Source organism: Meleagris gallopavo, chromosome 10 (genome assembly GCF_000146605.3).
Source record: "Meleagris gallopavo isolate NT-WF06-2002-E0010 breed Aviagen turkey brand Nicholas breeding stock chromosome 10, Turkey_5.1, whole genome shotgun sequence".
In the NCBI taxonomy this organism is placed as follows: domain Eukaryota; kingdom Metazoa; phylum Chordata; class Aves; order Galliformes; family Phasianidae; genus Meleagris; species Meleagris gallopavo.
In genome coordinates, this window is record NC_015020.2 from 13548776 (window position 1) to 13563386 (window position 14611).

A 14611-nucleotide genomic window follows, 5' to 3' on the forward strand; every position below is an offset into this window, starting at 1 on the left:
CATCGTGTGACATGGCATCCACATTATAAGCTGTTAGCAGCAGCAGTGTGCTGGTGGAACTCTGTTTTTCCTGTTGCAGTCTGAACTTCTTCCTTTGCTTTTTACATTCCTCTGCTCTTACATCAACACTGTCCTCTTTTCTTAGATTGTCCCATAGAGGGACACACTTACCACCTTGAATTATGTATAGATACCAGTCATATTCCTTAATACACAGCCCAATATTCTTGGTATTCTTGAACTTTTGAGTATCTTAGTGGTAGCCTTCTGCATCTGCTCGGGTCTGTATTTGGCTGTTTGAATGTGCTGTGTTTTCTGTATTGGCCTTGTACTGACACTTTATTGTCAGGTATTGACATCCTTTTACCTACAGAAATTTATTTTTCTGATAACTGTGAGTATTGTATTGTTCTCTAATTTTTTATGGCATAGTACTCACGACTAACCTTAAGGATCCACCCATAATTTTTCACTACTTTGGATATGGACCTCTACAAAGGCAAACATTTTGATGGGGTTTTTTTCTGTACTTAAATATACATTAGCATTTCACTCCTTAATGAGCATGTTAAGGATTGTCAATTTTCTTATTTCACTTCCAAAGCATTAAGAATAGACATTTCACCTAACCTGTCTTGGGTTTTGTCCATCGTTTACCTCCTAAATTACCACTTGTGCCAACAAAGAACTTCAAAACGACATCTGAGATTTTGCTCAGCATTAAAGATATAGCTCAGAAATGTATCCTCGTGAGAAGTGGACGTAGCAGAGATTGACAGAGCAGTGATTGATTCTCACAGGCCTTGGATTCTGTTGCCTATGGATGAGCTGTACCTAATTCTTCAGGGAGCTCTGCGGTTTGCAGTGTAAGCCAAAATGGCCATTGTCACATCCCTTAAGATGAAGCTACCTTTATCCCCCAACACACATCCACTGCTGATATTACTCCTTGCTGTTCTTTCTCATTACAGTTTAAAAAGTGGGGTTGAAGGAGGTTTTGGACAGCTTGTACCTCCAGGCCACTCATGATTTTACAGGTCTGCTGTATCCCTCATCAATCATCTATTTTACAGTCTTGATCATTTGAATATATTTTTTTATCTCCTCACCTGGAAGCTTCTGATCAGTCTTATTCCCTCATTATATACTTCTTGGTCTCTATTATTTCCTTTTTGAGGTAGGAGTACCAGACTAGTGCATAATGTTGAAGATGTTGTGGAGTTGTATTGCAGAATAACGCATTCTCAGTTTAAATTACCTTTACTTTCCTATTAATTCCTACCATTTGACTTATTTTGTTGACCTCAGCCGTGCCATTTTCTTTGAACCATCCATGGTAATGCCAAGATTCATTCTGAGTGGCAATTGTCAGTTGTCATTTATATGTAAAAACGATAGATTTTTTCCCCATTTGCAGCAGTTTACACTTATCTACACCAAATTTTCATTTACTGTACTATTGCACAGTCACTCAGACTCTTACAGACCTTCCTCAGTTCTTTACTGTAAGCCCTGAATAATTCAGTAGCATTTGCCAACATTGTCACCTTGTGATTCATCCTCTTCTCTAAGCCATCTAAGAACAGGTTAACGAGCACGGAGCCTGGCACAGGGTTGGAATCTGCTCTGAGAAGTAATTGCTTTGTCGTGTTCTCTCTGATAATGTTAAGAGATGGAAACTTCAGTAAATTCAGATTATTCTGTTGCAACTAGACCTGAAAAACAGACACGACAAAGTAATTTCTGATAAGGTAAGAGGTGAAGCACTCATTGTGGGCATGATGCAATTCATATGGCTTTCCAGATTTGTTCTGCTGCAGGGTTTGTCTTATCCTTTTGCAGAGAAGAACTTGAAAGAGAGCTTTCTTTTTTGTTCTTCAAGTTTTAGATTCTATTTAGCTTTTCAAAGCCAGTTATTTTTGCCACTACAGTGTTAAAGACAATCCAGTTCCCTTTTTTTTTTACGGATAGTTGACATGTAAAAGAGAGATGCTATCATATGTAGGCATTGATCAGTTAGCAGCTGATATAGCAATTACGGAAATGTTCAGTTTATCTCAGTACTGACCTTTCAGTAGCATGCCCCATTATCATAAAAAATGGATATTCTTGTGGACACGAAGCACAGGATGGGAGGTAAGGCCAGAAGGGCAGGGATAGAGGGAGGGCACAGGGCTGGGAGAATGTGTGGGCAGGGAGAGGGTGCAGAAAGGGAGAAAGAAATCCTCGCCACATACATAGGGCTGGAATTTTAAAATGATGGGAGTTGGGCAAGTCACTGCTTTTTACAGCAAATTGTCATGTCTTCTTAAACATGCAGGGGAGAAAGCTGTTAAAACCAAGACGTTTGTGTTTGGGCACTGGGCACTACTGGCAAAATATTAAGGCAGAGCTGCAATAGCCATGTTGGCACATAGTTTTTCTCTGTAGAAAAGATTGCAAGAAGCACAAAGCTCCCGCTTCAACTATCATAAAAGGATAAACAGAAACCCATCATTTTCCTTGGGGTCTCATGAGCCTTCTCTATCTATTTTCTCTGTGTCTACATCTCTGTATACGTAGCTCAGATTCCACATGGTCTGCTTTGCAGAAGGAGCATTTTTCCACGAGCCAATTAGTCAGAGTTCAGTGGACCTCTGCTGCCTGTGTCTGAGCTGACGTAGTGGCAGCAGAGCCACACAAGCAGGTATTTCATGGCCAGAAAAAGAATATAACCATAGTTTAAAAACCAGATAATCTCCAGCTTGGAAGTCGGAGCTCAAGTAATGTGTGCTTACCCTAAGGCATTCTTCTTAGTGTGCCAGTTACTGCCTTCTGGGCCATTTCCAGGTTTTATGTTGACTTCAGCCAGGCCTTTCTGAAGAATCCAGGGCAGCAAGCTAATGGCAGGGCTGAGAGCAGTGCCAAAGGCATGGATGGGAGCAGCGAGATCTGCACAAAGGACAAATCACAGTTCTGCATCAGGCACAAATAGAAGTAAGATGCAGTGTTCAATTAGGATGTAGAAAGATCTGAGAATGGTAGGGAGTATAAAAAGTCTCAAACTGCAGATCTAATGACAGGTTGCTGTTATGCTCTGTAATAAACAATGAGTGATGGATTTTAGCTGGCAGGTCAGGTTTTTTATGAAGCCTTGAAACTTCTCAGGATTTCTAAAACCTGTTTTTTAAAGAAGAAATCCAGGGCTGATGTAAAAACTGTAATGATGGTAGTAGACCACATCCCTTGGGATGCTTGTCCTGTAGTTAATTTTCCTCCTTCCTAAAAGTGTGAACCTTATTTCTAACCTGAATTCATCTGGTTTTAGCCTCTAACTACTGGATCCTATTATAACTTTCTAGAATTAAAGACTTTATTTAATAATCACTTCATTCCATTATTCATAAGCCCGGATCTTAGCCACAGTGAACCAAATCTTGTTAAGTTTGATTTATGCAAGGAGAAATGGAAGGCTTTTCACATGGCCAGCACTCTGCATGCTCTGCCCACAGATTGTGCCTGGTCCCCAGTGACTCTGCCCCTTGCGGTCTCTTCTGTCTCTTCTTTGTTTCCCAAAGCACACCATATAATGCCCTCATCTCTTCCTTTTTAATGTTTTGAGTCGTGTTTTCAGTCTCAGGTTGAGGATAGAACCTTGATGCTTCTTGAATATCATGCTTACCACTGTGTGTTTTAACAAGGTGTAAACACTTGTCTGATTTTTTTTCTGAATTTTTCAAGCTACCTTCCTTTCTTTAAACCCTTTCACCCTGCAGAGAGGGTTTAGTGAGAATTCAACCAATGATGAATAGCCAGTCAGTTACGGTGCTGACTTACACACATAATGCTAAACAAGAAGATAAGCTGGAGTCTTTGGAACTGCACACTGAAGGAGTTTGGGAGGTATAGGGGAGTCCCCATCACAATGTTACTGTAATCTTAAACAAGAATGAAACGTGTTGGTGCTCATAGAATCATTAAGGTTGGAGAAGACTCCTGAGGTCATTTAGTACAGCCATCACCGCTGTGTCCCGCAGTGCCACGTAGCTTCTCTGCAGCATCACCACAGTAGCTGCCTGAGCTCAGCCAGGCTGAAGCGTGGTCATCTCCACCATCACAGCTGTCATCTGCTCCTTTGGGAGGATCTGCATCTCCAAAGCCGTGCTACACAGCCTGAGAGAGGACAGCCTCTATCACACAGCTTGCTCAGTACTGCATGAGGTTTGCAAGTGCATTAGTTGGCTTCAGTCCCATGTTGTTGTGAGCTGCCATCTCTGACTTACAGCTTCCCTCTGTGTTCCACCTGCTTCATGTGTCACCGTGAGCCAGGCTGACCAGAGTGGGTGGGGCAGTTTTTGGTCCTTTTCTTCATCCTTTTACATCCTTTTCATCATTCTTTACTTCCTTTCATCCAAGACAATTTACTTGTATTTGAGAGTTCAGTGTGGGTGGTGTATCGAACTGAATTAAATGAATTTATTTCTCTCATTTTCTCTGTTGTTTGCTGAGTTTATGTATGCTTGTCCATTGTGAATTAAAATGAATTTTCCTATTTTAGCTGCACATGAACGTGTTTCTTATTTCAATTCAGCAACCCCAAGCTACTGATTTTTACTTTGTCACTATTGTACCTAAACACGATGTTTCAGAATGTGATAAACACATGATTTTTATATCTTAATATGCAGTGCAGAATCGTTTTCAATTACTGTGGTTTAGGTGTCCAGAGCTCATTGTGGTATGTTACGATTTCATTTCTTTCTGATGGGGTACTACTCTGTGATGGAAACACGCATTGTTCTGTTACAGAGCCCATTTTATAGCTAGGCAGCGCAGAGGGGCAGCAGCAGCAAAGCACACTGCCTAAATGCAGGCCTACGAGTGCAGTGATGTGCTGCCTTGTCCACAGGCAGATGGCCAGAGCACCTGGGGAGGTGCAGGACCACGGATTTGTGACATCATTGCTTTCTTGATGGATATGCAGTTAATTTCTAGAGTCGATTCAGAGCACATGCTGACATCATCCCCTCCCTGCCCGTCGTCTCTAGATTCAGAAATGCCTCCGGAGAAGGCAGGGCTGGAAGTGATTGTTGCTTATTTCATTCAGCGCTGCACAGGCCGTGCAAAGCTGGCTGCATCTGCTGCATCTGCCCTTCCCTCGCCAGCAGCCCCTTGCTGTGTCCTTTCCCCTCTCCAGTGCAGCAGGGACGATGCTTCCAGCCCTACCTGCCCATCTCTGTAGCGCACTGTGTGCCTGCATTGTCCAGCAGCATGTCACCCAGCAGTCCCTGTGCTGCCTGGCAGTCTCCTTTCTCCCTACCCACCGAGGATGCCGTTCGTGTACGTGAGCCTGGGATCCAGCAGCAGAGCCTGTCACGGTGGGATTGATGGGAGGTGGAGGGGAGGGGAGCCCATCCGTCCCGCTGCTCACTATTGGCTTCTTATTACGGCATTCTCCCCCGAGACGCACACTGCATGCTCATTCCCCCTCCCAGCCCCCTCCTCCCCATCCCTTCATTGCCGATGCACAGCGAGAGGCAGCAGCAGCCGCCGCCACGCTTGTCACCAGCCCGAGCTTGCAATGAGCTCATCCTTTTCTTTTTGCAGCTCCAGAACTGCCCCGGCTTTATTGCTCTTATCGCTGCTGCTGTCTGCTCGCACACACAGCCTCAGACACGCTGAGCCCTGAGAGCTCTCCCTCTCCTTTCTTGCATCAGAGCTCTCCCGCACTCGATTTCTGCCATTTTCCTGCCTTTTGGGTACATTTTAGATCCATGTTTTCTTTGGTTTGTTTTTCACATCCTCTCCGGACTCAGCCTGAGCAAACACAGCGGATGATATTTTTCCTCGATTCTTAGCAGAGATGCTTTTCTTGCTCTGAGCTGTAGACGCCCATCTGAGCCGGTTTCCGAGATCCGGGGCTGGCTCACCTCACCTCTCATTGCACTTCTGGAAATTGGGGTTAGAAGCCTGTTCTTCTCACTCTGGATACTTACTACTTGCTGCTGATGGAAGAAGGGGTACCTTGCAAAACTCCGGCTGCCAAGCTCACCCCGCCTGTCAAAAAGTCCCAGGACATGCATGACGAGAGGAGCAAGCTGGTGAATGAGTATGCATGTCGGGTGCTGGAACTTCTGGGGATGGGGCATCGCCTGTTTGTGCCTCGGCTGCTTGCGGTGAGATCACATTTTCTTCAAATTAACTCGTTGTGAATTTGCCATCTTCCCTCCCAAACCTGCTTCCCCAGGGATTCTTTACACTGGATGGTAGTGGGAGACCTCACTTGTTTTTTTTTTTCTCTTGGCTTCTCTCAGTCCAGCTCCTGAGTGCTGACTCTTCCCTATGCCCTATGATACCTGCAGTCACAACCAGGGCTCTTCCCATACAACATGTCCTAAAGCGGTGAATGCTTTTGTTCTCAGTTCTGTAATGGTTCCAAATAAGCGTGCTCTGTCTGCTCCCGGGTGCTGCTGGAAAGTGCTTTAATTTGCAGCAGCTCAAATTTGATACTTGGAGCATCAGAGGTTTGTTTTAAGCATTTTAGGCAATGATAACAATTCAGGATGTGGTGTATTGTAGTTTTCTGCTGTTTCTGTGTTTAGTTTTGGTGAGGGAATTTAAGTATGAAGTTTAAAATGCTTGTGTGGAACAATCTGGGAGATAAACTGTTAAAGCTGTTTTTATGTGCCATAGCAAATGATGTCTGTCTGTGAGATGGCCCGAAATTGGTGTGGCATCTTACGGCACAGAGAAGTGCACTTTCATCATCACTGCTGCTGCACAAAACACACCCAAAGCCACACAACAGCAGAGGATGCAGTTGGTCCCTGCCTTGGGTGTGCACTGGCTGCTGCCCTGGGTGGCAGGGCACACCAAAATGCCATTTGGGAGTCATGTGTGGGGAGAAGCAGCTGCTGCTGCCCCGTGCCTTATTTCCACACCCTGCGTAGCCCCATATTGCGCTGTGGTTGAGTGACCTGTCGTGCATTTTCATCGTGCTGCTGAGCCATCGCTGCGTGTTCTGCGGTACCCTGGGATGAGAGGTGCTGTTCTTGGCGGTGTAAGATGCTCAGCATTTGGGTAATGAAAAATAATAAAAAGAAAGAAAGGTGATTACTTGCACCTTGCAAGCATCGTGAAGTGACAGATGCAATATTCACAAACTCGCAGATTGCTAGTGAAGCAAAGGGCAGTTTGGGTATGCCTGCAGTCACTTGTAGAACTGGGTGTAGCGCTGGCTGTAATGCATGGCTGAAGGTGCTGTGTGTGAGCACTGTGCCTGCACAGCTCCTAGTGTTCCTCAGCACTCCCCCACCCCAATCTGTAGCCTCAGTGCTGCTGATCTCCCGGGAGAGAGCTGCCAGGTCGTTCTGAATTGGTTTGTGATGAGACAGAGCCACTAGGCTTTTTCACTTGATCCATCAGGCTTTGGAGCTGGCCCTCCAGGTGGGGAATACCAGGAAATTAGTGGACTTAGTCACCTGGGCAATGGGCTTTGCTGAATGCTGTGGTTATTAAAAAATGGAGGATAAAAAGGGCAAAGCGATGCTAATAATGCCCATTCTCTTAAAGAGATTTGATTGACATTCATCCGTATTTTAGATGGCAGATGGAACATTACCTTCTGTAGTCTGGATCTGCAATCACCAGTCTGCAATCGCATTTGGAGCAGAGGTGCAGCACTGTGTGTGCGCAATGGGAAGCGTGAGCCCATTGCTGGGTGCCAGCCCATCGCCTACAAAACCAGGCCTTCTGGAAACTTTCACCTATCCACTCAGGTTGTGGTTTTCCCTGGGACATCTTCATACCAAACTGGGTTTTACAGAGATAACAGGTTTTAATGGAAAACAGTATTTGTGATAGCATAGCTTTCGCATCCTAGAAGGGGACAGAAGTGATGCCAATGGAAGGAGCCCATTGATGGTCTGTATTGGCGGTGTGTGCCAGGTCTCTTCAGCTAGGACACGTGCCCAGATGCTGGGTTCCAGGTCTGCACTGCCTGGTGCTCCTCAGCAGCTCCATGTCCTCCTCTTGGGGCCGTCTGACAGATCTCAAGTCTGGAGCTCTGCTTGGAGCAAAACTGAACAACATACAGCATTGAGAAGGAGCAGTCAGAGTAGAAGGAGGAGCTCCCATGCCTTCATAGTGCATTGCACATTCTTCAGGAGCTTAAAACCACATCTAGGTATGTTAAAGATTAAAGATTATGGTCTGAAAAAGTAGTGTAGGGTCACTTGAAAGCATTTTGGATTTATTGGTAGCACATACGATAGTGGAGTAGAGCATGGCCGGGTTCTCCTCTGCCTTCACTGGCTCTCCTTCCTGACTGATGCCCATTAGATTGTACAACAGGTTTATGCTCACTGGCATTCTGTAGAAATTCTAAAGAGATATACTATATATGCTTAATTCTGCAGAAATTACTGTGGAATTTTTCAATCTGTTTGTATAAAAGAGGAAGAATTAAATCAAGGATATGCAGTGTGGTTGATCGGAAATTCCTTCTGTTCTCTGAGTTCCCAGCTGGCATCAGGGGATTTAGTTGGTACAGTCAGTGAGGAATGAGACTGCAAAATTAATAATTGAAGAAAGGAAAAAAAGCCAAGCCTTTGTCTTAATCACTTTTCCCTCAGTATTTTGAGAAGTAATAATAATAATAAAATAAACACACCATTACTTAAGTCGGTCACAAAGAAGAGCTCAGATTTTCTGTTCTTCTTTTTCAAACATCTGCACATTCCCAGCACTTCATCTGTAGACTTGAATGCTTCCTTACTACTTCTGCAAAAGGGCTCGTCCTTCATTTCAGCCATTCCATACAAGGCCATTTTGTGAATATAGTGAAATATGTGGGAAGGACACTTGAGGAGACATTGAACCAAACCCTACAAGGCAAGCGGAGACTTCAGAAGTGCATTGCTCTCAGTGAGTGTCCTCTTTTGCCTGTCTTTTTAACACATATTTTAAACACAAATATGATTATTTAAGAATTACATCTCGAATATTAAAAAATGCCCTGGAGTCCCCAGGTGCACAGCAATGCCATGTACCTGCCAAACTGGAATTAGCAGCTCATTAGGCTTACAGATGGCTGAGGGAAAGAAGTTGTTGGTGAGATCCGTGAGCTGAGTGATATGAACCAGCACATTTACAGAGCCCTGCCAGTCAAACAGCTGCCAGAGGGGCCTGGAATGTCTTTGTGATTTATTGATTAAGATCACAAAATGTGAATCATTGAATAGCAACAACACTGTGTACTTCTTTTGGATATGCATCCATCCATCCGTCCCTCTTTCTAAATACACATACATATATACTTCTATACACACACTGGTTTTTGTTGTTTCCTGTTTTCAATAAGTACCTGAAAAGATTCGTTTGCATGACGTACACAAATATATGTATCTATACACAAAATAGGCAGCCCAGTTTACATTGGTATAAAAAGGTTACTTTGATTTCTTGTCATTTTAATAGTGAAACTCATAGCTTTCTCACCAACTGACTATTTTGATGAAGCGAAAACACACAGCAGGTACAGAGAGCTGAACCACTCTGCTCCACCACTCATACTACCAAAATATGCAGTATGATGGGTTATCATTTTTGAATTTCAATAGTTCCCATTGCCATGGCTCACTCTATTTCTTACAGATTTTAATTGACCAAAGGTTTCTCAGACCTCAACATTCTCCATAGCTACAATGTTGTGAAGGTAATTGGTTTGAGGGTTGTTGCAAAGTCATTGTAGCAGTGATACAAAGGAAACCCGGGGAGAACATCTTTGTGGTTCTGACATATTTGCCTCTGTCTTTTTTGACATTTACTTATTTTAGTGAAGTGCTGTAGACATAAAGGGTAGGTGCCTCTGCTTTTCTGAGGTTTGGTGGGATAATTTAAGTGTTGATCTTTAACGTTTAAGTTCTTGACTATGAGAGCGGTGAAGTGCTGGAACAGCTGCCCAGAGAAGCTGTGGATGCCCCGTCCATCCCTGGAGGTGTTCAAGGCCAGGTTGGATGGGGCCCTGGGCAGCCTGGGCTGCTATGAAACGGGGAGGTTGGTGGTCCTGCCTGCAGCGGGGGAGGGTTGGAGCTTCATGATCCTTGGAGTCCCTTCCAATGCTAGCCATTCTATGATTCTGTTTTTAAAGAAAAAGAAATTCAAGAGCCCAAAATACATGATGCTGATTTTCAGAAAGCTGAACCAAAATACACATTTCAGATAGAAGCGTACAGTCGGGCACTCCGGGAAGAATGCTTGAAATGAGGGCAGCTCAGCACCTACTAAAATGGTGAAACTCTAACAAGAAGTGTGCTCTGTGTTTGTTTAGTGCTAGGAGCAACTGTCCAGGAGCTGTGATTGAAAGCAGCCTCCCACTGTGTTGGAAGCACGGCAGTCAGCCTGGCTGGCAGTTCTGCAGTGTGAAATCAATAAATCAAACCCCAGCAAAATGGGGTTTAGAGGCTGCCCCTGTGCCCTTGCAGGTTGCTCAGAGCTATGGGTGGGCCAGCAGGGGCTGCAGGGCTGCAGACAAGAATACGGCGGGGATCTCATCTCCACAGAGGGCAAATCTGCAGTGGAATAGGGAAACCTTTTTGGTCCGTATAGCAATCAAAGCTGTTAGCATCGCAGAGAGGAGGCTGATCGTTTTCAAGTAAGCTGGTTATCCAACACTTACTGCTTCTTTCTCTGGCACAGGCTGCCTGCAGAGTGCTGGGGTCACCGTGCCTGGGGGTGTTGGAGAACCATGGAGATGTGGCACTGAGGGATGTAGGCAGCAGGCACGTTGGGCTGGGGATGGACTTGGGGATCTCAGAGGTCTTTTCCAGCAATGACACAGCTCTATGATGAACCAGCACTGCCCAGCTAACACTGCCCAGAGCTGTGTCATGGCATTGTGATGCTGTCCCCTGCGGCTGCTTTGGCACAGCTCTGTGGGTATACAACAGGAGCTCATCTGCAGCGGGGCATAGCACACATCACCCTAACAAACCTGGTCCAGAAGGAAAACTGCCTTCAGAAGAGGAAGCGGATGCCTTGGCCAGAATTGTGTTCACGAATGGGTCTGATTCACTGGATACCTCAGCAGCAGCTTGCTGTCAACACGACATCGGTCTTGCCTCGGCCAAGCAGCCCTCCTGCCAAATTGCTGTGGGCAGAAGCGGATGTGCTCGTTTGTAAAGCTGAGCAGTGCTCATCAGCATCCTGACGGCAGCTCTTCTTGTGCGCCTGCAGGGATGACCCAGCAGCTTTCTGGCTGCCAAGGAAGGGAGGATCCAGAGATCTTGAGGGAACTCTGAGCAGTTTGAAGACAAAGTTTAAAAAGATGAATCCCGTGGTTGCAGGGAAACAGATCCTCCAAAGCTACTTCAGCTACACTTAGCATTTTCTCACTTTTGCCATGTGATTAATGTAGCAGAAGCTATTAGTAAGTGCTCAGCAGAGCGTGCAGTATAATAATCTTTGGGAATATGTGGAGTGATAGATAATCACGCACAGTGCAGGTTTCATCCCCACGTGGTGCCAAGCTCACATCCAGCAGTTTGCCTTTACGGGGGGCTGTGTTGCCCCACGTGTGTCAGTGGTGGCACAGCCTGACTCACCCTGCTGTACACTGCCATACTTTTCTTTATTCCTTCTGCTTTGAAAAGAATTCCCATTTTGAGGTGATGTCCTGGCTGCGTTATCTGGATGTCAGATCTCTGTGAGCCTTTTAAGGGAGCTGTCTGTAGGCTTCTGCTTGGCTGCAAGATCGCGTCCTGTAGTTCTTGAAGCTCCAAAAATGAATTCATTTGTCCCTGAGTAATGAATCATATTACCTCCTCAGCAGCAGAATGGGATTAGTGCAGAATGTTTCACATTTCTGACCTGCTAAGCTCGATACCACAGCGAGAGGTACAGTCTTATGACAGATATAGAAATAAGCACCATTCTCTGGCACGGTGTTCTCTGAGAAATGGTGTCACAGACTTCTGCACATTGACTTGCTAGTGCCTCCTATGAGTCATATGCATTTCTGCTTCTGCTGTTAATGTCTGTAACCATATATATCCATATATACATTGTCTTTTTAGAGCAGCGTTATAAAAGCCAGCGCTGTTACAAAGATAAGCTCTCTAAAAAATACTACAGATTCCCTTGTTTCTTTTTGTTGCCTTTTCCTTCCTGAGCTGCAGCTTGACAGGCTTTGCCAGAATCCCTTTCTTACCCTGCAGGTACAGAAGGACTGCATACGTTCATGTGTACCAGAGGCTGCACCTCTCTGCATGGCATTCCTTGGCTAAGTTTTAAGCTCTGGTTTGTTTTATGAGATAGGAATTAAAGAGTTGATTGCAAAGGTGATGTCTTTTGAGCCAGTGTGAGTATCAGTCATTTGAAATACATTCAGTAAATGACAAATCTGGTGAAACAGCATGACTTCATGTTCTCAGTGTTTATAGAGTAGTTCTCTGTGTTCGGTTACAGACCTCCAAAGAAGACCTTCTACAAGCTGATTTTGAAGGAGCTTTAAAATTCTTCAGGGTTCAGTTGCCCAAGAGGTACAGAGCTGAGGAGAACGCCAGGAGGCTGATGGAACAAGCCTGCAACATCAAGGTAAGGCAGCCTGTATTTCTGCTCATGGCAAAGGTAAGGTGCAGTGCTAAGAAAGTACAGCACTGAGCTTTTCCCTCTTTGCTTTGCAACAAGCTTTGTTATTAAAATACTAAACTCGTGATCAGAACTTTCTAATTCATTGACTGATATGTTAGCAGTGGTAGCAGCAGCACAATTAATCAAATATCTGATAATCACATAGTCACGGGTCATAATTATTTGTTTTGTCCTGATGCTATTGATTTGCAGAGTGCTGATGTGTGATACAGTTGTATTGGAGTAGAAACTGAAATTCTGTTTGCTTATCAAGCTTACCGAGATGGAAAATCTTGTTATCCAAGGCTGTGCTGCTAAAAAGGAGGCTTGGAGAACATCTGGAGTGCTGGTATTGGGCTTGGAATGAGTGATGGCAAACCAGAGGAGTCTGACTCCATTTTGTTGGTGGAAATCTATTAAAAAGGGCTACAGACATTCATAAAACCATCATTTGAAAGGCTGAGCATTTCTTCTGGGATTTTTATGTTGTTGGAATATGTCTAGCAATGGATGGGCTTTAATATCAGGTCTGTTGGTGTGGCCCTGCAGTGGGCTGGCACTGTATGATGGGACAGAAGGCTCTGCCCACTCTCAGCTGTTCCTTGTATCTCTCCATGTATTTATTCATTTGCTTTTGTGCTGCTTCATTTCATCGTTTATTAAGTAAGAGCTCTTTCCATCCTGGTTAAAACATTGCTCTTGTCACAGAGCAGGGCTTGCCAGACTAATGATGATTCCAGCCAGAAACAGAGATGATCTGTGCAAAGCTTTTATGAAAATTGGATTTGAGATTTGAGCTCTGCTTCTGAAAGAGTTCCTGGGAGTAAAGAGATGGTTGGATGTTTCACGTGTAGCTTTTTGCTCTGCCCTTGGCAATAAGTAACTGAAGGACATAACGAGCACAATAAATTTATCTTTTTGCTCTTAGTAACTGGTCAGTTATGCATCCCTACTGAGACATTCCGTGCTGCCTTGGCTGTGTTAGCTCCATGTCTCGCATCACACTAAAACATGGGGGTTGGACTGACTTCACATTCACAGCTGTTATTTATTTGGATCAATTTTTCTCACTTTTGCCAACAAAATGTCTCTAGAGAGCTGAATGAAGGAAAGGTAAGCCTCTGACTGCAGGTGGCACGGTAACTATTTGATGGGCGGTGAAAAATCAGCTGATAAGGGACAAGGTGATTGAGAGTAATTAGTGTGAGTTTATGGAGGGGAAATCACACTGATAGCTTCTGTGATGAGATGGCTGGTGTAGGGGATGAGAGCAGTAAAACTTCTGAAACCATGACATCATCACAGACAAACTGCTGAAGCGTGGACTAGGTACGTGGACAGAGGGTGGGCTGGAATGTGGCTGAGCTGCCCAGCATCAGTGGCTGTGACTGGCAGCTGTACCCAGGGGCTGCTTTGTTGGCAGCTGGATGGAACTGCAGATGGAACAGGAGCAGTTGCAGGTGGTTTGGGGTTGTTTAATTTTCTCAGACTTGAATGGTGATCAGTCACAGAAATGGTTTGCCCCAGAGGTTGTGGACTCTCCATATGGGGAGCCACTTACAACAAGTGGCCCTGAGCAGCCAGCTGTCCTTCACCCTGCTGTGTTGGACAAGGTCCCTTACAAGGTCCAAAATTCTGTAATTAGATACTGTAATTGTGGTATAGATGTACAAACAGGAGCTAATAATTACAGAACTTGACATGGTCAAATAGGAAATTATGGTCTTGATAATTATCGTCAGAAGAGGTCCCATGGAATGCAGAGGTTGTGTGAAGGTTATTTTTCTGTCATGTTGAATGCAGCAAAACCTGTTCTGTTTAAAAAACTATCAACAAACAGACCTCCAACCATGTACTTTCTATTGGATAAATTGAGCACCGTGTGTCTGTCACTGCTCCTCACTTGTGTGTTAGTATTTGTAGACCAAACACCAGATGTTTTTAGGGTAAGTATCAGGCAGTAAGTGCCAGAGATTTGTTTCAGGACTGTAAACTAATGGCT

At 44.6% G+C, this 14611-nt stretch overlaps 1 protein-coding gene across 2 annotated transcripts in view; it reads left to right on the forward strand.

Annotated features, from left to right (window-relative positions):
• Positions 1-14611, forward strand: part of RABGAP1L (RAB GTPase activating protein 1 like) — a 97604-nt gene that overhangs the window by 30168 nt on the left and 52825 nt on the right. Inside the window, exons 1-2 of one of the 2 annotated variants that reach the window (XM_010715812.3) lie at positions 5519-6155; positions 12445-12573. In XM_010715812.3, the coding sequence (XP_010714114.1) occupies positions 5988-6155; positions 12445-12573 (297 nt within the window). In that variant the 5' untranslated portion in view covers positions 5519-5987. Of the gene's footprint in view, positions 1-5518; positions 6156-12444; positions 12574-14611 lie in introns of those variants that run through there. The other variant, XM_031554840.1, reaches the window with a different exon arrangement.